This window comes from Taurulus bubalis (assembly GCF_910589615.1).
Source record: "Taurulus bubalis genome assembly, chromosome: 20".
NCBI lineage: Eukaryota > Metazoa > Chordata > Actinopteri > Perciformes > Cottidae > Taurulus > Taurulus bubalis.
The window spans coordinates 8849863-8872278 of record NC_136608.1 but is presented as its reverse complement, the minus strand read 5'-3'; the positions used below and the strand labels follow the sequence as shown (position 1 = coordinate 8872278).

The 22416-nt window shown below is 41.7% G+C and overlaps 2 protein-coding genes across 3 annotated transcripts in view; one reads left to right on the top strand and one right to left on the bottom strand.

Moving 5' to 3' along the window:
* The window catches only part of ccdc146 (coiled-coil domain containing 146), a gene marked incomplete at both ends in the record, with an annotated part of 41771 nt that extends 29088 nt beyond the window's left edge, over positions 1–12683 (bottom strand). Inside the window, 2 exons of the mRNA XM_079236084.1 lie at positions 11982–12178; positions 12680–12683. Coding sequence (XP_079092210.1) covers positions 11982–12178; positions 12680–12683 — 201 coding nt within the window. The remainder of the gene's footprint in view (positions 1–11981; positions 12179–12679) is intronic.
* Positions 2409–19539, top strand: fgl2a (fibrinogen-like 2a; the record flags this gene model as incomplete). 2 transcript variants are annotated; one of them, XM_079235840.1, is made up of 6 exons in its annotated part: positions 2409–3017; positions 3826–4030; positions 8592–8811; positions 9471–9641; positions 9738–10061; positions 19415–19539. In XM_079235840.1, 5 exons carry the CDS (start codon positions 2409–2411, stop codon positions 10051–10053), a joined length of 1521 nt encoding a protein of 506 aa, XP_079091966.1. In that variant the 3' UTR covers positions 10054–10061; positions 19415–19539. The 2 variants fall into 2 exon arrangements, with proteins under 2 accessions (XP_079091966.1, XP_079091965.1); XM_079235839.1 differs by lacking the exon at positions 19415–19539 and having other exon boundaries at positions 9738–11424.
* Positions 19540–22416: the final 2877 nt, after the last annotated feature.

Genomic DNA, 22416 nt, shown 5'->3' with positions numbered 1-22416 from the left:
GGCTCACATGTGTCAGACTATCTTTGAAGTGTGATAGAGACAATCGCTGGAAGATATTTGTGCAGCCACACGTGGACACACATACCTGTACATCTACTCCTCCCCTCCCCCTCGAGCATGTGATCTGTACTGCAGAGCAGCAATAAACCTCCCAGTGATATGAGTGTGTGGCGCTGCAGGTATGTGAAGTGTATAACAAAAGCAACCTGTGGGCTTCAATACTCGGCACCCTCAGGGGGAAAAAAATAATGACCAGTGAGGCACAGCACTGGATTCACTGCGTGATGAAGAGGACCATCATCCCTCTCTGTGTGTAGCCCTACCTGTATGTCCTTATATTGGCGGTTTGAACTGTAATCGAGCCTCCAGCTAGATTGAATCACTTTGTTCGAAGAAGTTTCGCGCTGTAATGTTTTCCTTCCTGGTGCCTTCCCCCATCAGGACTGAGAGCCACTTCGGGTGATGAAATCAATTATCAGAAATTGTGTCACTTTTCTAGAAACGGGACATGTGCATGAGACATCCAACGCCCCGGAAAGAAAATCCAATTACATGAATCACACAGTATACTGCAACAATAGCCATGTCCCAAAAACAAATGATCAGTGCCCCGTTAAGGATTGTTCTATGAGTTTACAACAAGACTCCAAGTAGGGCAACATCCAGACTGCAAATGGAAAAATCAATTGTTTACTATGCAGAATAAACAACTTGAATAGCTTGTATTGCTTAATCATTTCTTTCAGATGCTCCATGAGGAAAATATTCCAGTTTTCTGGATATGTATGAATAATAAGTGAATTAAGAATTGTCATTTGTGGAAATTAAGTTTTTGGGCAAAGCATGTCCTGGGCTAGTTTCTAAAATGGATATGAATAAGTATTTTATGATTATTTTAAAATGTTTGTAAAGTGTCTTTGAGTACAATGAAAAGCGCTATATAAATCAAATATATTATTATACTCTCCATATTTGCATGAACGTTTCAACAATGTTGCCAAAGCATCAACACACAAATTGTCCAAATATTTGGATAGTGCATAATAACAAAATATGAACGTCAACACAACATTAAGATTGATGTATATTTTGGGACGCAGCGGATGATTTCATCTCATTTCAAGGAGGTCCCGAAACAAGACATTTATGATGCTTTGTGTATTGTAACAATCTGTGCAACCAATGTCTTCCCTTCATTAAAAAACTAGACCCTACTCCACGAAGAAAGAATCATTAAGCAGAACAAAAATAAATAAAGAGCAGCCAGCAGTTTCAATTAATGATATCCACTGACAGCCTGTGAGGCGAGCAGAACCATTTGGGGTTTAAAAACGAGAGCCTAATTTGCATCTAATTTCAGGGACATGTTGCAGGTGTACCTTCCTGCTTTTGGGATGAAATCACTTTTGAATTTCCACATGATATTACAGAGAGGCCTTGTGATTGACAGGTCGCCACCACCGCGTTGTCTGGTCTAAGAGTTGTCCGTGTTTTTGTTTTAGAACCTTCGCTGTTTTCACAGTGTCTTTTTTGGCCAAAAACCAAGATGGCGACCGTCAAAACTCAAGGCTTCCAGATGGAGTCCACAATGACTTAGTTTACATAATATATACAGTCTATGCTTGGAAATTCAGAAAGACACGTTGTTTGTACTGATTGAAACCAACCCTCTTTACCGCTGCTGTTGGCTAACCATGGATTTTACATTATTTGTCCCCAACTAAGTCTACTTAGGAATCTGAGCTGGGTCAGAAGACAAGGACTTTCTTTTTGTGTGCTGCGGACATATAAAAGTTACAAAACAACATAGCGTGAAAAAAAACATCACCCTAGAATTTAGTTACGTGGAAAGTGCCTGTGCACTGAGTCATTTCGCTCTTCGGGGAAATGAGCAGACTCGAGAGTGAGGCAGGACGGCACCATGCGCTGACTGCAGGCAAAGTACCTTTCCTCTCTCTCTCTCTCCCTCTCTCTCTCTCTCTCTCTCTCTCTCTCTCTCTCTCTCTCTCTCTCTCTCTCTCTCTCTCTCTCTCTCTCTCTCACACAATGCTGCTGATATGGTGTTTTGCATTACGCAATAGTGCTGCCCCTCCCATCCTCTCTATCTCAGCACCCTCCCTCTCCCTCTCTCTCTCCATCCCTCCCTCCCTCACTCGTCCTGATATTAATGACACAGCTATCTGAGGCAGCGGCAGTTCCCCTGCACTCTCCCTCCCGTAGGCTGTGCTCATACACACACACACTCTTTAACCAATAGGACACTGGACATACACTCACAGCCGCGGGCACAGACATACACCACTATACACATTCAGACACTTTGAGTTCATATCAGAGGCAGTTGCAGACACTTTTACTTTACATGCACTTATTTCTCTTTTAGAAATCTCACACAGAAGGGGAAAAAAATGAGGACAATTGTGCTTTGCGTTTGTGCCAGTCTCCTGCTCACAGCCACCTTGGTGCCGCGCACCATCCGGGCGGCGGACTTCCCCTCACACCAGAGATGGGATGCGAAAGGATCCTATGCTCCAGGATCTGAATCTGGGACTCCCACCTCCTGCCCCATTAAACTGAGACCCTCGGGCCAGTGTGGGAGCTCCGGTGCCGGGGCAGAGGAGGGGGAGGACTGCCCTTACCAGCTCACCCTGCCTCCCCTCACCATCCAGCTGCCCAAGCAGTTCAGGCTGCTGGAGAAGACGATGAAGGAGCTGCAGAGTCTGAAGGAGGTGGTCAACAAGCTGAAAAGCGGGTGCCAGGAGTGCCGTGGGGCACGGGGCAATGGAGCTTTTGGACATCAGCAAGCGGACCAGGGACAGACGCAGGTCCCCATTCAGAGGGATGCTGAGGGAGAAGTGAGGCTGGACCTGACAGTACAGGACGTGCAAGGTGGGTCCAGCCAAGAGGAGAGGGGAGATGGGATGGTCCCTGGAGCTACTGTGGACGCTGCTGGAGTGGGGCATGGTTCTATTTTGGGGAAAATTGCACCGAGCCCGAGCAGTATGCAGGAGATGCAGGTAAGAGGCGCAGTTCAGTCTCACGAAAAAAGAGACACTTTTTTAACACTTTTAATTGGAAAATGCAGCACTTCACCAAGGAATGAGTGCTTTCTTTCCCTTTTCTTTTTTTTTCTTTTTTACAAATAGACAAGGTAAAACCTCTGGGTATATAGCGCCAGTATGTATATTCAGAAAATCTTTCTTTGAATTTCTCATGAATGATGTCAGTACAATTTGAGTGTATGTTTTGTCAGCCTAATCTAAATTCACATATATCGTAATAGTTTAATCATTGTTCAAACTGTTTAAGTCAGTACACATTCTGTGCCAGAAGCACATTATTTAGAGGTCTGTACTAAACAGTGCAATAGGGGCACTGCACCAATTCTGTATTTCCATCAAAGCCATGTCATTTCCTATAAGCCAGTGTCACTGTCAGGCTTGTGAAGGTTTTAGTGACACTGACCTGAACAAACTGAACTAGAGTGTGCTTTATCAACATACATTTTCCCAGTCAAATGTACTCAGCTGGAATGTAAAGCCGGCAAGATGTTAAAAGACATGTAAAGTCCTGCATGGCACCAATCCACCAGGGAAAATTCCTGGTACTGTAAACACGGTGTCGGCGTGAGACACCAGCCAAACGGCCGCAAAGTTTGTTGACTCTCACAGGCACTTTGGCAGACGTCCAACCAGCGCGCAGACGCACTTCTATTCTAAAATTCAAATTGGCTGGTGAAACAATGAAGGGGGCTGGTGACTTCAGTAATCCACCTGCTTTGTATTCTGTGCAGGGGAATAATTTCCTTCCTCTGGCCCTTCCCAGGTGAAGCTGAATAGGATGTCAGCCAGCTTGCGCAACGCGAGGAACCAGATCTCGTCTGTGCAGGGGCGTCTCGAGGGGCTCAATCTGCTCAACATGGACAATGTGCAGGCTATGGTGGATAGGCGGGTGGAGAACATCACAGGAGTGGTGAACAAACTCAGCTCCACGTGCACGAACCAGTGTGCAGTGCAGAACACCCCCCAGTGTAAGCCTGCTCTCACTGAGAGTACTTTGGAAGCATTCTCTCTCTCCATATAGCTTTTTTTTTGCTTTATGGAATGCTGCAAACCGTCTTTTGCTGTTCGACACTGACTCTGAAAAACCTCTCCATCTCCTCAGCTATTTACTATACATGTATTCTCTTTTGACTGAAACCCCCCCTCTGTTTTATAATACAATATTCTATTGTTTTATATTCCATTCCATCCATCTTTTCTACTTTTGCAATCATTCCGAGCATGATCAAGAAGACCTCTCTCTCTCTTCTATCTCTTCTCTTCTATTCTCTTCTACTATCTCAAAATCACCAGATGTTGATATGGTAATGTCGGCGCACCATACACGTCCAGCAGTTTGAGGTTAAAGTGAGGTAAATTTCCTGGCATGGGATCTATCCAATCATGCCCAAGTGGCCATGGCGACTTGTAATCACTATAAGCAACCCGACTCTGGGTGGTCACCTTCACCCATTGAGACCTTGCTTTCTGGGAAATGAGGAATGAAATCTTCCAGGCTGACAAGGACATTGACAACTGGTTGCGAAATGTGCTCTCTGTTACCGATGTGAAAAAGATTATGTAAAAATCATGAGAAGAGGAATTTTCCATCAACGTCACACTTTGCTAAAGAATGGTCTGCAAAAGCTTCCCATGTCCACTACATTACGGTTACAAAGCCTCATTCGGCTAAGTGCAGCCATAACAAAAATGACCACACCAAAATAGCTTGAGGCTGAGGTCATACTGTACATGAGTGAAGCAATATGACAAGTAGGGGGAAAGTGAGGATTCTAATTATCTCTTATATAACAAATTCAAGTGCCATGACATTCCACTACTATCCATACGCAGAAACTCAGAGAAGGGGGGGCGGGAGGGAGCAAGAGAGACAGATACTTGGCGCCTACGCTACTACATCGTGTGAACTTTGAAAAAGGGCAACAGTTTGACGATTCAGGTTCAGTTCTATGAAGAGGAAGCCCAGCGATTAATGGGAGTGGAACGCCATCATGGAGAATGTATAAAATGGTACCAGGAGGGATCGCAAACTAGCCGAGCATACCAAACATTCCGCTTTGCATTGATGGAAAAGCTTATTTGGATGAGGGCACAGTTGAAATGCGGCCCTCTTTTCAGACTGAAACTGAATAATATCCCAGTATTGCATGAGTGAATGTGAATGTGACACCATATTGTGGCTTTTATGTCGAAAACAGATGTGAGCTTATTTCTAAGTAGATTAGCTGGGACAGTGGTGTGAAGGGAATCCCAGCTTTCTCTCCCCAAAAACTTGCCACTTTCTCCTTCAAGCTCCCCTTCCAAGGCTGTCCTCTCTCCCTCAAATGTCTACCCTCAGTTTACCTGCTCGGCATCTCTCCTTCATCTCCACTCGTTTTCACTTCTTCTCTTGGCTTCCCTGTCTCCCTCTCTCTTTTAATCCCCTTTTAAAAGAGCTTGCCTCTCCCCCTACCTCTCGCTTCCTCTGGAGGTCATGCTCTTGAGTGCTCATTCCGGCATTAAGTAACGAGCTCTCATTATCTCTTGACAACAACACAAGAAGTAATGTGGGCGGTTTCCCCAACATTCGTCACGGATGGCACGCAGGGTCAGTAACACTTGTCTTTGTACATCAATCTGTCATGTTACACTCAAGCGCTGGCAAATTATTCCGCCGCAAATTAGGAAATCGTGCCTGATGGTGTCTGACGTTCATCCAAAAAAAAGAAAGACAAGAGACAGCTGTTGTTACCATGGAAATAAACGTTCTGTAATGATAAGACCTTTGCAGTTTCGCAACATGAGTAAACAGTTGCAGTAATGGCTGTTTTGATTAACAATTGATATGAAATTAGCACTTCAGATCTTTTTGAGAGGTTTTCCTCATGCCACTCACGTCACACCAATCCTATTTTATTTACAATGTGAAGTCACGTAATCCTAAAATTGCCACAGCAGATGCTTAATGGATGTGTCCCTCCACAGTTCATGCGATGGACACTGAAGTCAGAAGTGCTTAGTGAAGCAAATCATGATTAAATGATTTCCCTGCCAAGTTGGAGGTAAATCAGTGTAGCATTGCACAAACCTAATTTAAAAGTCAGTTTTCATCCAAAGCAAGCAGACCTAAGGTGACAACGTCGTCTGAAGATCATATCAAGATAATATTTCCAGGAGATATTATATGAGACAGATGTGTATTTTCATCCAGATAGGAGTTGTAGTGATGGCGCCTTGGCAAGCAAATGTTAATAACCACTCACACAGGCACAGGGATTTATAATCCAGCCACACTGGCATACGGCTCATTAGCCGACACTACCCGGTTCAAACAACATTTACACTCAAAGAGGGTTTAAAAAAAGGCATATTTTTCATCCCAAAACATATTTGTTCCAAGCTCAAAAATACAGCAGCTGATGAGGAAAGAGCTAATAAAACAGACATTACCCAGACATTTTAGGCCAATGTATAATTGCAATATCACCTTCAAGCAAGACTAACGGTTCGTTTGTCAAGATGCTGTTATCACTCACAGCTCACTGCTGTGAGCATTCATTTCACCCACTTTGCCCTGCTGCAAGCACTAATCTTCACTCTCACTCCTCCTGTAAGACTTATACGGGCCTTGAGGTGACTGGAGAGTAATTCATGTTTCTGTTCAGCTACATTAACTCAATTATAAACAAAGAATTGGATGCCCGGTCCGCTACGCTGTCAGGAACTGCTTGTCTGAAATGTGATGACATACAACTTCCTCAAAGGAAGGGTGTTGCTTTTTGATGAGAATTTCTTTCTGTCAAAACAGACAGTCGTCTATTTAAGCTGCTATCGTTGGGGAAGATTATACTATCACTTTGTATACACATTTCCTTCCATTACAGGTGCTAATCTTAGCTGACTGGTTGTCACTGGTTGAGTATGGTTCCTTGACAACACGGTTGTCTTCCTCTCACGCCAATCATGTATCTGTGTGCAGTCAGCCAAACACACAATGCGGTAGGCTTGGTCAGGGAGTCGTCTATGAAAGCATGTCAGCTGTCAGCCTTTAAGAGAGCAGGCTACCGTTGTTTATGGAAGTTGGTAAGCAAGAATGAGAGCAGTCAAAGCATCAGTAAGTGGCTGATATTAGAGTTATTTAGGGCAGGCTCGGTGCCAGAGGAAGTCAAATGAGATGGCTCTTGTCTGCCTGAGAATACCAGCTGCCCAAACAGATGACGACAAATAAGGAGAGCGAGATGTGAAGTGAAGGAACTACAGTCACTTCAAGTGAAGGAGACGTTGGGAGAATTTACAAGACAACGCTGTTGAAGTGCAGACAGAGCCGTTGACGTGACAGGGATAAACTTTTTAACTTCACGCTTGTCTCCCACACTGCTCTCCACATGGACTGATCTCCCGTCTGCAGCCATTTTGCACACACACCGTTCTGCGTATTTTGACAGGGACATTTAGAAGATGGCTGCAAAGGCAAAGCAACCAAAAATCGCAACCAAATCATCAGAGAATCACGAGAGAAGAAAACCCCAAACTGACTTTGTACTAACAGTGACAGTAAGTAGCATTAGTGCTCACCCCTCCCCGCACTTCAAGACACCTGACGTCTGGCCCTCTGTAATTATGGTTCCCCACTGCCTTTGCTTTCTAATAATCTACCAAGCCACTCCACTGATTTAACAGTATGACAAAACTGTATCAGCAAAAGACTGCGTCAAACAGACTCAGCAGGAGTCCACATGCTGCCTGCCCAATGTCAGGATGATTTAGACCCCAGGTGCCGAACGTGTGGGGAGGGGGTACGCCTCTCTAATCCAGTTTTACACTTTCCCACGTTTTTGACAAATCTGTTCCTTTCAAATCCCAAATGCTAACTGACAGCAGCCTTTGGTCCTTGGTTTCGGATGGGGTCAGCAGCCTGCAGCGCGACACAGGGGACAGGAGCAAGAGTTTGAAAAATAAGTGGGCAGGTATAAAAATATGGGGGAAGAAATCTTATAAAGTGGTGGAGCTGTATGGACTGGGCCTGTGGTGCAGCACAGGGGAAGGTCACTGACTTTTATCCTTCAGCAGTGGCCCTTAGTCTTTCGTTTACTTTCTTTGATGTTGGAGTCCTGCTTGTGATTTCCAGAAAGGGGAGCATCATGTTGAGAAGCAGAGCATGGCTTAGAGCGTTCTGCTGACTGAAAGATAGTAGACTAAACTGGGTTTTATGCTTGATGACGTGTTGAACTTCAGTTCGATCCACACGTGGAGCTGGGGAATAACCTGGTGACACGTTGGTTATGGAACATGCTGAACTGTTTTGTGCTTGAATACACTGCCCCGGAAATGTATGCAGGAATGGGAACTTGGTTAAAGCTGGATTTCCTGCTAATTTAACACATTTTCTTTTCCTTTCTTCACTCTTTGTCAGCCTCAGGAGCTGTTTCTAGTACTGTCTCTTGGTTGGGCAGAGAAAAGTGAAAAGACTATTTAATATCATCCTGTAACATCTCATTAAAACAGCTCTCTTTTTCTCTACCCCCTCACTTTGCCTGTTTCTCCCAGCAGTCATCTTAGCTCCTCGGGATTGTTCAGACTACAATGTGCTGGAGGCGAGCAAGAACGGTGTGTATCGGGTGACCCCTGATCCCCGCAACGGCACATTTGAGGTCTTCTGTGACATGGAGTCCTTTGGAGGTGGATGGACCTTGATACAGCAACGGCTCGATGGGTCTGTCAGCTTCAACCGCACCTGGGCCGAGTATAAGAAAGGCTTCGGGAACCTAAGGTAATGAGTCTGTACAATCTACACTGGTATATTTTTGGTCTGATTCTTTATGAAAAAATGTGAAGGTGGTTGTAGGTATTTTACAAACTTTAATGGAAAAAGCTAAAGCTGAACTTTATTATATTTTTATAAACAATAGGAGGCTCAAATACCACATACAGTAGGTAGAAGGTGGTAGAGTTGAAATATGACCACAAAACGGTCACATTGCAGGGCGGTTAATGTGAGGAACTGGAAAACTTAAAGTCTGAGAAAATGTGAAGGTCATGTTTTTATTTGTTTCTTGTAAGTCTCCCACATTTATGGAAGGGAAATACAAAAACACCAGAGTACATCTTTAAGAAAAATAAATAAACCCAAGCAAATTGTTCTCTATTCTCCTTTCTACTTCAGTAGGAATTACCCAATAATTACCTCTTGATAAGCCCGCCTCCAGATCTTGTGTAACCTTCCACTGAAAGAATAATGTCTTCTCTCATCCTTCTTTTACTGACACACCACTCTCCCCTTGCATCTGCTGCTGTCCTCTCCTCCCCTCTGGTGATAAATTAATTTAGATGGAGTAACTGTAACCACTTTCTCATCAAGTATACAAGCATGTGAGCTTGTTATTAATCTCTCGTTTGACTTTGTCCTGTCCCCTCCTCCCTCTGCTGTAGAAGTGAGTTCTGGCTGGGCAATGACCACATCCACTTGATGACAAAAGCCAAAGACATGGTCCTGCGCATTGAGCTGGAGGACTTCGAGGGGGTTCGGGAGTATGCAAAGTTCGACCAGTTCTATGTGGCCAATGAATTCCTTCGCTACCGGCTGTCTGTCAGTGGATACAGGTAAAATATGAGATTCTGTGTGTGGATGCATGAGTGATCAAATATTCAGAAGTAGGAATACATTTTTTATATCTATATATCCATGTGTTATTGTAGCGGGACAGCTGGGAACGCCATAAGTTTCAACAAGCACTTCAACCATGACCAGAAGTTTTTCTCCACGCCCGACCGAGACAACGACATGTACCCCTCCGGAAACTGCGGCACCTACTACAGCTCCGGCTGGTGGTTTGATGCCTGCATGTCCGCCAACCTCAACGGGAAGTACTATCACAAGAGATACAAGGGAGTGAGGAACGGGATCTTCTGGGGAACGTGGCACAACATGTCGACAGAGTACTACCCGACTAACTACAGGCAGGCCTTCAAAACTGTCAAGATGATGATGCGGCCCAAGAACTATGCTCCTTAAGAGGACAGGTGAATATTAATATAGTCAGACAAACAGATAGATGGATGAACACAAACAAAGGCGGTCAGAAAATGTAGACTCAGAAACTCATACACATGAGAATAGTCGAGCATTTGCACACATTTACACATGCACACAAGTACACCGAAAACGACTTTAAGCCCTTTAGAACGTTTGAATGCAGTCGCCACCAAAATAATTGAGAAAACAATGTAACTGTGCTATTACTTTTTCCCACTGCAGTGAGTGTGGCCTTCAAAATGTTGGATTAAAATGATGATACTAAAGGACAATGGACTATGAATGATGATGGACTAATAATAAAAAAAGAAACACATGCAGTGTAAAAGCCAGCCTCCTGCAGGGGCTATAATATTATACGGAGGGTTACTGTGAAAGATTTTTCACTGTTTCTCTGCCATTTCTCCACTTGGTGTCCTGCTGCCTCCTGCTATAAACCCTGCTGAGACACAGCACAGCACACAGTAGTAGTAAAAACTAATGAGCTGTCATTTTCTCCGCTCTAAATGGTTTCATAATTAACAGCAGCCACTCAAGTGAGGGATATGAGAGCTGATGATACAGTTTTGAGTGGCTCTGAAATTCATTGTAAACGACTTCATGCTGGGGTCAGAGTCAAACCGTTCAAAATAATAACTACCGGAGGTGATATACTACACACTTTGGGCAGCAGCTCACTAGTAACAGCTTCTGAGTCGTTTGTTTAATTACACTGGGGCACTTTGCTAAAATACTGTCATCCTATACAATATAAAACATCCCAGTATGAATATCCAGACTGAGATACATTTCTATTGGATCATTTCCAACTACATTCTGCATTATTGATGCTCGAGTAAATTCTTCTTGACAGCAGCCGGACACTGCTGCAAGAAAAACTGTTCCAATTGTATTTCGACCATTATCTCTAGCGGCATTGAACTACTGCTCATCTCTGGACGTCATACACCAGTTTTCACATGTTGAAAAAAACCCATCCCTGAATCACCACTTGTACAATACTGCCGCCTAATGTTAGAAAACTGTATAGCATCATTTAATCCATTCTATACACACTGTGAAGGAGAAGGATGGGGAAAGAAATGTTTCACTTTAAGGACGTGTACAGTATTTATTTTATTTTGTGAGGTATGATAGCTTTTATATAATACATAGGTCATAAAGTACAAGGTCTAATGTGTTGACATTTGAGCAATGATAAAGTGTGCATTATTGTGACCATTTATAGTAATTATGTGTGTATTTGGAGCTTTGTGTGTACATTATTGATCTTTTATATCATTCATATTCCACTGTCATGCCAAAAGATATGCACTTTTTATATAAAAAAATAATAAAGTTCTAACTACACGGCTGTGTACATTGCAGTGTTTGGTAGGTTGCAACCAAATCGATGTCCATTCATCTTTATGCAAGCGTCTTAATGAATGTATACAAAGATGTATACACATTTAGAATGAGTATCCAGGAGGATAAATCCCAGAGGTGTGGGCTATTGGACGCCTGTAAAAATTGAGGGATGAGGCCCATAATAAATGGGTTAATGAGGTGCTGACTCAATAAAACGACTCAAAGAATGAGTTCATATCGACATCAGAGAAGATGAATGACCAAATTGTGGGCCTGTGACTTTAATGTCTGTTTACTGTATGTGACAATCAAGTTAATAAAACCGTATTGTGCTCATCCACATGATAATTTCAATTTCCAAGTCTTCACTTTTATTGAAACATTAAGCTTTAAAGGAAACGTTGTGAGGCACACAAAGCCAGTGCCAGCTGGAAAAATAAAAATATTTAGTTGTTTTTTTGAGTAAATAATGTCTCTGCAACTTTCAAATGTCTATTAAACCTCCGAAATGCCACTCACAAGAAATGTGATCCTTTATCAACATGCATGAGTCTTACCTCATCTAGGCACTGGAAAGCAGGGCTAGCAGTGACATCAGTACCAGCAGAGGGTTGCTCCTCTGGGAGTGCAGCATCAGGTGCAAGAGCCACGAGAGGGTTTTCCTCCATCCCCCTTTCCTCCTCCTCTTGTTCTTCCATCTCCACTCCTCCTCCATTGGGATTCCTACTATCCTGCTGCTCCTCAAATAGACTCACTAATGCAAAACATAGAGAAAGATACAGTCGATCAACCAATCTTATATAACCACATAGAGGGGTCGATGATTGGAGGAAGATGAACAGCAAGAGGAGAGAAAGAGCGATGCGAGGACACTAAACAAATATCAGCAATAGGCAATGCATTATGGGTATCTTGCAAAATTGTACTCTCTCTGTAATTGTATCAGAGGTGAGCTCAAAAAAATCAGGAGAGGTCATTTGAAGCAAAAGGTGCTGCCACTCAACATCCTGGAAATATTAGCAAACCGAAAATACTAGCAAGGCACACTGGTACATGAGAGTATAGGTACATTTAAAGTGGAATTTTAGGGATTGAAGTCTTCTTTGCATGAAACAGAAACCCATAATAAATAATAATAATGATATGACGATGAACTACAGGAAGAGTAAAAAAAAACGGGTATCACTAAATACATAGCGTTGTGCTCCTTTTTTTCCTTTTAATGAGAAACATTCGAGTTGGAAAAGAAACAAACCCATGTTGGGCCAACATCAAATGTGTCGTTTGTTATATTGCGGCCTTTATCGGGGGCCTAACACACATAGCTTTAATGTTCGAAGTGTCTTTGAAGCAGAGACAGCGAAACTGGCGAGCACTTTCACACATTTAAAAGCCCTAAACAGTCACCTGTAAAATGTTGTGTGACATTTCTCTTGGCGGGTGTGTGTCCTACAGTTGGGACGTGTGCACAAGCCGTGAGTTGAAACCTTTACGCGCGAGCTTTTACGACTTTCATTTGCATGTAACGTCACTGAGTTTGTGTCGGTGTTCGTATCTGCTTGGACAAAAGAAATAATGAGTTGTGCAAAAGTCTTACTTTTGAATGTCTTGACTCCTCGCCCTCGTCTTCACGACTCCGTCCCTCAGTCCTATTAACTTCAAGACCTACACTCGCATTGAGTAGTTCGTGTTTGCAGAAACTCAATCACAGACTTCTCTTTGGCTGGACGGCTTGTTGTGTTTTCCTTAGCAACACAGTCATAGCTTTACGTCCCTAATAACGTCAGGTGAAGTCCTCCAGTATTTTCACATGACTTATCTATAAATAAATCAACGTTTAGCTGTTGTTTCTTAAAGTTACGAGTTGATAATATACAAAATATGTAGGAGTTTAAAACAACCCAAACAAATATCCCAAACCTACACTTGCAGTGACTGTCCAGCAGGTGGCGTGACATAGTAATTAACTGTGGTCTTACTGTACACGTTACTGCTCAACATGTGTCCTGCACTGCCAACAGAGACCAGCATCAAAGGTCAGCTGACCCTGAACACGCTGCATGGAAGTACTAACATTTAATTGGATTCATCTGACCTGAATCCAAGGTGAATGGGGTGGTGATGATGCAACACTGCTGTTCTCCTGTTCACTTCCTCCCCACAGTGCACTCTGGGAGCTGGCACGACCCATTACTCACTTTCTGCAACAGAAACAGCTGCAGGGATGTTTTATCGCAGCAATGTATGTGTGTGCAACCCAATATGTGTGTACTACGCATACAATGTGTAGGAACAAGATAGAAATCCCTTTAAGTTTTTTTCATTTAACATTATCATAAGTAAAAGCAGACATGGAACTATATTTATTTTTTGAAAGGCTGGGTGCTGAAAAGCAAGAAGCACCTTCTCCTTAATAGTACGGTCAGCCTTGAATCTCTGTTTGTGATGAATTATGGGAGGCTAAACTGTATTCTACTTCCCTGATTTACCTTGGGTTTACTGTCTGGTGCACAAATTACCCTTCTCTTCAAAGGTTGTTTTCAGAGTTACTTATTTTTTTGTCGACAAAAGTTCACAAAACCATAGGGCTTAACATTTGGTCCAGAGTGCGTTTACAATGTTTTGAAGATGAGTGGATCATCATGTGCAGGAAGAAAGGCATGTAAATGAATATGCATACAACACATGCATTGATTGAGTGTTAATGTTTGCATTGGCTTGCATGTTTACATGATCTTGCTGAGTTCAGCTGGCATCATTACAGTAATGCCTTTTGCTATTATGCAACTTCAATTCCCCTTAACCTGGACCAGCTGAGGATACACTCCCATGCAATTTGGTTGTTGTGGCAGAGAAGATTATGCAATGTATTTGTGCGCAAAGTCAACAACTGACTAACACACCAAAAATTGATCTTCCAGTGATTGCAATTTAGTTTGACACTCTATTCATAGATTGGCGTCTGTTATAATGGCTCATTTTGTTTTTTAATGTTTGGCAAAAACTCCATCAGAATGAAGGCAGGAAATGCAAGAGAGATCCTCCTTGTAAAGAATTACTTTAAAAAGACTTTTGAAAAACTGAAAGTCTTTTATTAAACCTATTCATTATGTAGACCTAATATTACCACCCATTGTTAAAGCCGAACAAATCTCCCAGGCCTTTGGGTTGAATATTCTTTTGGGGAAGTTTCCAAAATTAACATTTAATCCGTTCCAAAAGTCAATATGCTAAGTTCTGAATCCTGGCAGACTCCTGCTTACCTTGTGTTGAAAATATGCCCCTTCGTGTGCCCCTAGTATTACCACTTTTGGCTAAATAAAGCACAAAGCACAGTTGAATAGCTATTTTGGGTTAGACAACCCTATGCAAACGTATGTGGGAATAATAGAAGGACCCTGAAAGTGTTTTTGCTTCAGGTTAATATTTGTTTCTTAATCAGCCAGTCATTGAAATGCATACACTGTACAATTGTAATCCCTAAATACACATTTTCTGATGTTGCTTTACCTTTTCACCTCAGTTAACCTGATTAAATCTGATGACTATGTTTTATTTTCACCCAAAATTGCTGACATGAGATTCGTGAATTCACATGAGTTTCTTGCAGAGCTGTGAAGTTTAACAATTTGCAGCAGATGTTGATGATGCTTGTTGAATCTGTCACGAGGGGCAGTTAGCAGGGTTGAGGACTGGGACATTCATACAGCATGTTGAACAGATGATGTGTATGTGCATGTAGTGGCACGGCTTTATGGAGCTCAATTTGGGTCTGTTTGTTATTCATGCCCTTTTTACGGGAGCAACTAAAGAGATCCTTTTACTATTCGTCTGCCAATTTTTGAATTCACGAGTAAATAGCTGCAAAACTAATGACATTGACATCAGCCTCAGCTTTACTTTGTATTTAGTGCCACATGTTAGCCTGTTACACGCCAAACTAAGATGGTGAACATTATACCTCCTATACACCTGCATGGCATCTTTATCATTGTTATACCATTAGCATGCCGACGTTAGCATGTATGTCAAAGTATGGCTGTACCTATAGTTTGAGATTCGTCCTGAAAGCCGTTTTTTATCCAAACAGCATGCTGATCTGCTGCTACTCTTATCTTCTGAACTCTAAGAGTAGCTTGAGAACCAAAGCAACCACGAGTGTCACGTTGTGTGAGTGTATGTCCCACATGTGTTTGTTAGCTTACTAGCTTGTGCACAAAACAGGCTTACTGCTGTATTGTTCATCACAAATGGTGATTGGGGGTATTTTTTTTCACAACCTCGACCACCTCCAGGTTCCTCTCTTTCATGTGTGGTTGGTTGTTGGGATTTTACTGTTTAAAATGTCTTAATTACCCCCCTCCACACACACACACACACACACACACACACACACACACACACACACACACACACACACACACACACACACGCACACACACACACACACACGCACACACACACACACGCACACACACACAGTGCAGTGTTCTTTTTCCATGCTCAAAATCTGCTGTTCCAACGTTTCTTTTCAAAGACTTTGTCCTTCAGACAAGGCGTCTGGAGGGAGTTTATAAACAGATGTTTAAAGGCTCTTAAAACCTGGAAACCAGCTTTTTTATTGAATCCCGGTCTGAATCTTTTGTGTACTTCTCTAATAGTATTTTTGTGTCTGTGAGAAAGCTTTCCCTTAGTATTCGAAGGTACAATAGAAAACAAGAGATGAAACTGTATGAGATGTTATGATTACCGTTAAGTCATTTCACCAGAGGGATGGAAACGTGAAACTTAAGATACAACTCCTCATTATTGGATCAGACTTCATATTGCTGAGTTGACATTCTGTATAAATATTTTGCACCATCAAATCTGAATTTAGTGCACTACCTAAAACATAACTCACTGAGAAATTGAGAAGTGCTTTTGGCAAACTGTGAGTGTGATGTCATTCGTTAGACCTCTGTGGAGAATCCAGAGCAGTGTTCCTTGGTGTGTCAGTGGGCAGACCAGAGGCATCAGACCCCCTCCGGTGGGACTCCTCTGACTCACCACTGTCCATAGTTCTCCCAGACAAAAAAAACAAACAGATACTGGACAGCTGTGTCTGTGTTTTCAGTATCCTTGCATTTAAGAATTATCAACGAAAGCCATGTGTGTGAGAACATCTGTACCCATTTTCTAAACAATTTCTTCACTCATTTGGAACAAATCCTAAACTTTGAAGGGTGTTTAGATCTTCAATTACTTCAAGCGTGAACCCAATGAATGATGAGAACACAATGAATGGACACACTGTGTTGTATTGTAATGTCATGTATCAGATTTGACTGGAGTAAATGACGCTGTTCTTTTGTTTTGCATAATCTAAAAATATGACAGCATTTTGGACCATTTTGCATCATATCATGTCACCTTTTGCCATGTGTGTGTGTGTGTGTGTGTGTGTGTGTGTGTGTGTGTGTGTGTGTGTGTGTGTGTGTGTGTGTGTGTGTTTGTGCATGTTTAATAACGAGTGTATGCAGGGACAAATTCTTTGGACGTTAGATTTTTTAAGCCCTTGATTGTTGAGATTTTCCAGTGCAGATCTCTTGGATAAAGTAATGTTTTCATACCTTTCCTTGTTCAGGAAGTCAGGAAGAAAATATATTCATTTTATGGCACTTTATGGCCATTTTTATGGTGTTCCTGCAGTTCCAAAAGAAGAAGGAGAAGGTTTAACGGACAATGAAGGTCAAGAAGTATGCGTTGATGATATATTTTAAATACTGATAAAGTTGTATTGAAACAAATTGTTCTTGCCCTCACTGGTCACACACTGATCTTCTCCATGTTATCAGTCTGAGTCAGTATATTTGCTCCAATATGAGAACCAACCAATTGAAAAGGCCTCTTTTCCTCCTTCTACCTTGGATGTGATCTTTTTATTTTTGTTTCACAGAGCCGGACTCTGTTCCTCACAAGGCCAAATACACTTCTAATGGAAGTATACGTGCTGCAACAAGTAACTAATCATCTATGGTTTATCCCATACATGCACCTGGTTGATGTCCAATACAATTAAACAAATTGCCAACTGCTTCACATACACTTGCATTGTATAAGCTGAGAGGAAGTGGAGGCTTACTTCTGTTTTTTAAGCTACAATTGGTTTTTATTATACACTTTCAGCCTAAGAGCCACTTTACTGATGCACTTTACAGAACTAGATTGTTCTTATTTTCTTCAGTGTGTTTTTTCCCGTCAGTATTATTGTGTTTGTGTTCCCATTGTGTCTCCAAAATGAATGATTCTGCTTCCAAACAAATTTGAGGTTATTATGAATTTTGACCCATGAAACAATGACTTTATTTATTGTCAGCGTACATAAATCCTAATTCCTGGAGACAATCTATGGAAAAAAACATCCTGTAAAAGATAATTGCAAATAATTTGGGGAGTCTAGAGCTCCATGCTAAATGAAAAGCTGAATCAATTTAAGCTAATGCTGTTCACCTTTAATGCCCAGTCAAATTATAGTTTCCTGGAACTGACTGAATCACTGTCTTTGTTCACATGGATGATTTTGGATTGTAACCAGCTGAACAAAGTCGAGCCATGAGTGGCAAAAAAAGAGACTACTGTCGCAAACACAAAAACAAGAGAAACACTCTATTAATATTCAATTACTGTCAGATAAAACCCAGCTAGTATCTTTAAACTCTGTCACTGGTAGTGAAGAAAGTTAATTGATTCCAGGTTGTGATCCTCCTTGACCTTTGAGGTGGAATTAATCCAAGGACACCCTACAAATGTCCCTGGGGATTAGAGTAAAATTACCACCACCTTCTTGTTTCCCTTGAGGAAAAGGATAGAGTCCTGTATATATTTTACTGTGCTCCACAAACCTGTAAGGATTTCATGGTCATGGATTAGGGGGGTGTATTGCAGTACCTCAAAGGGTCACACAGGTCAGACTGAAGAGAGTTTAAATGGTGAATCGAAATTAACATAGCGGGTCAGGTTGTTTTACCGCACTGCAGCAAAAGCAAATCAATCCGTCACAAGTGATGAGTCACTTTGACTTGATTCTCACGGCGATGCACTCAAGTTACATAAACATCGTTTTGTTTGGCTTTGGCTCAAAGTTGATCCATGTGGCACCGTGGCTATTTTTGCAGCTGTGCCAAGACTGTTTTCCTTCTCAATCTGTATCTATACAAAGAGGATTTACTTCCCGGATGCAAGCTCTACATTCCTTCAAAACTAGCATACCACCAGACTATTGCTGTTCAATCATGAGCGGATTAAACATCAGACAAAGGGCCCCTGGGCACAGACATAGAACCGGTCCCATAAACTCTCTCACATAGGAGCAAGACACACAGTCTTGTTGTTTAGCCTCTTTTTGTTGTAGTCTTGTGTCTCTTTGTGGTCACTGTGTGTCTCATTGTGGTTGTGTTGCCCCTTTCTGCAGTTATCATGCATCTCTTTTTGGACATTATGAGTGATATTATGCAGGTGAAGGTCAGAGGGTTCCCTGACACTTATCCTAGATAAACAAAAAAACAACAATATAAAGTTTTAAATAACAAAATAAACAATTTTTAAGTAGAAATGTCACACATGGATCACTCTTTTCATGTATCTGTACAGTATAATATAAGACATAAAAGATAGATAGAAGAAAAAGATAGAAAGCGAGACGCGCATGCATGTTACATCACGTCAGAGGAGATGTAATCTCCTACAAACATCTGTAGCTGACCTATCATTGCGATTATTAACCTCTCTGGAATGTCTGCTGAGAAGAGAATGAAGGAAGGAAGGAAAGAAAGAAAAGCTCTATGATGTGTGCAGTGTAAGTTGATTTCTCCGAGAGTTGCTCATAGCCTGTTGAGAGGGATGGAAATAATTAACTACATCTGTTCACCAGATCTGGATAGCCGCTCATTTACATACATGTTGACTTTGTGCGTATGTGTGTGTGTTTGTGTGTGCGTGTACCCTACAGATCCTGGGAGAACTCCTTCAGGGCCACTTGGCTTCCTTCTCTTTCATCCTAACCACAGCCATCCACATCCTTGGAAACGCAGCCCTCTGCGGTTAAGATTGAACATATACGCATGAAATCATCTCCCACTTTCTCTGTTTCTTTCTATTTTGGTCTGTTTCTACAAAATGCTCTATCTTTTTCTCAAGTTTTATCTTCTATTTCTCTCGTTTACTCTTTCTTCTGTGTTTTTGAACACATCTTGCTTTATCATCATACATCACTGTCTTTCATTTACACTTGTAGTGCTTGTACACATACAAACACCACCACACACACACACACACACACACACACACACACACACACACACACACACACACACACACACACACACACACTCTTACACACACACACACACACACACACACACACACACACACACACACACACACACACCACATTGCCAACGTAATAATAACAGCAACATATCAGAGGGAAAACAGACATTTCAAATTCTCGGAGTAACTATATTAAACTTATATTAAAATCTGTATTGGCTGAGGTTTCTATTGGAAAACTAATGTTTAGTATTGTAGAAATATGTGTTTGTGTCTTCAGCACAGTGGCCACACAGTCATACAGTAATAGCTCTTATTAAATGTAATCATACAATATTTTATGAGGTTTTTCAGTAGAGCAGCATTAAAAGCACTCAGATTTTGACTGGACCAATAACATGAAGGACTAATTAAAAACATTTTTTTATTTAAAACTGCAATAACTTGCAGGCAGCAGAAACAACACATGAACACTACACTGTTGCCTATCTACACATTTAGCAGACAAGCAGCAACATTAGCGTTCATTTAGAGTTGTGTTTTGGCCACGAGAAAAACATAATTTCACTATTTGCTTTTATTGCTATTTTTTTTAGGTCAGATAATACTCCAACAACTCCACCAGGCCTGTGAGACTGAGCCCACACAGTACATTTGTTGGTCAGAAAACCAAAACAATGAGCTATAAAGCGGCTATGAAGCTATGTAGATTTTTACTAAATGTACAAACCACAGAGACAGACTATAATTTTCCATGGATTTTGCTGCCATCCTGAAGAAGGCACAGTTAATTATTATTGCATGATATGCTATATCCACAACTGGATTCTGTATTTTTCCCCTGTCTGTGGTCAGAGACCGTTTCTATGTAGTACGGAGGGTTTTCTGTTTAGTCCTCCGGAAGAAGCCTACACCCCAAAACCAAAATTACAGAGTAGAGAGAGAGAGCGAGGATTGAGGAAGAGGTAGTCGGATATAGGCAACTACAATGATGAACACGTCTTCAAACTGTCAAACAACAATAAAGCTCCTTTAAACATCTGAAGTCCATGAAAAGCAATGAATCTGCCTTTCTTGAAAACAGCCCCCATTGAAGAAACGTGTGTGTCTACATATTTCTGTTCAGAGTTCAGGGGTTTGTTGAAAAGAGGTCATGACTCACTCTGTCTCTGTGTCTGCCGGGTCTCAGCAAAGCCATTGCAGTTTAGACCTCAAACCCACCCCCACATTCTCAAATCCTCCAGACTCCACTATTAATGGCCAGGTCTTTAAACCTTGCCATAGTGAAATGAAGTGATAACAGGGGAACCATAACAGGGGCAAAGGCCCTCCGGATGACTCAAACCAGTGAACGCTAAAACAGGGAAAAAGAATGAAAAATGGACATTAACATTAAAAAAAAAGTTCTTGAAAAGCTACTAATGACACATCAATTTCATGAGCAAGTCAACAAGATAACACATGTGCTCAGTTGGTGATTGAAGGTGAGTAAGACTGAGCAGATGCTGCAGATCATGGTGAAGATATTCAGCTCCGGGGTCAGCTACGGGATCTCTCTGTGACCTTTGAACCCTCTTTCAACTGTGTGGGAGGACGGCCAGAGTGTGAGCATGTGTGTGATGGCTGTGCAATTCTCCATGCATTGAATTGAATGGTCTGCATTCAGACACAAGATGCAAGCCTGTCTGGGTTCATAGATGATTAAAACATCATTGATATTTAAAACATTATTTGGATCAGTGTTTAATGAAACAAGCAGTCATAGCAGGAACTGTTATTATATAGTCAGCTGTAATTGTGCCTCAAAACAAATGCTACACTGCTTTCTCGTCACTTGTAACCTAGTTCGTACCATAACACTGCTGTCAGCCCAAACTCTGTGAAATTCCTGACTTGTAGAGGTTGTAAAAGTTTACTGTGTGCACATGTCTGTGTGTGTGTGCCTTTCTGTGTGTTCACAAACTCTATTAAAGATAGCGATGAAAACACTGCCTCAACCGGTAACCCGCGGGACTCGTTTCTGTGATCTGTGTAAAACTGTTTTAACTTGTAATGCTGATCCTTTGCAAAAAGAGTCCAATTTTTCACTCACAGGAAGATTTTATGGAGGATTCTCTCCGGGTTTGTTTGGCTTTGTTTGGCTTGGGTATTTCTCTCAGACCTTTTGGGTTGTAACTTTAGGAAGTGTACCATACAGCTGCAGACATGTGACTTACATTTGTTATGGTTTTGTTCAAATACTGCTGCACATTTGAACTAACCCTCATTTTGAAAAATATCCTTTGCCCTCTTTCACTTGTTTTTATATATTTTTACTCAACGATGCTTACAAAACAATACCAAGTGGAGTTTCCTTCACTTCGATCCTCTCGGTCTGCCTGTACTGCTTTCCATCAACAAGCATGGAAACTTGTGTCTTGACATCATTACAACCTTGTTCCAATCAGCTGCTCTCCTGTGGTGTCATTGGTGGACCACAAATATGGAGGCATGTACAGTAAATTACTTTAAAAAGGATCCAAAGGGCTGTTACTGCTGTTGTGGCTTCCCACCAGCTGAATACAGAGAGAAGTATAGTTCCAGTAAACTAAGTCCAGAGATGATTTGGTCAACCTGAGAAAAATATTTGAGACAAAATGCCCAAACAAAGTTAACCTGTTGCATCTTCACATGGAGGACAGA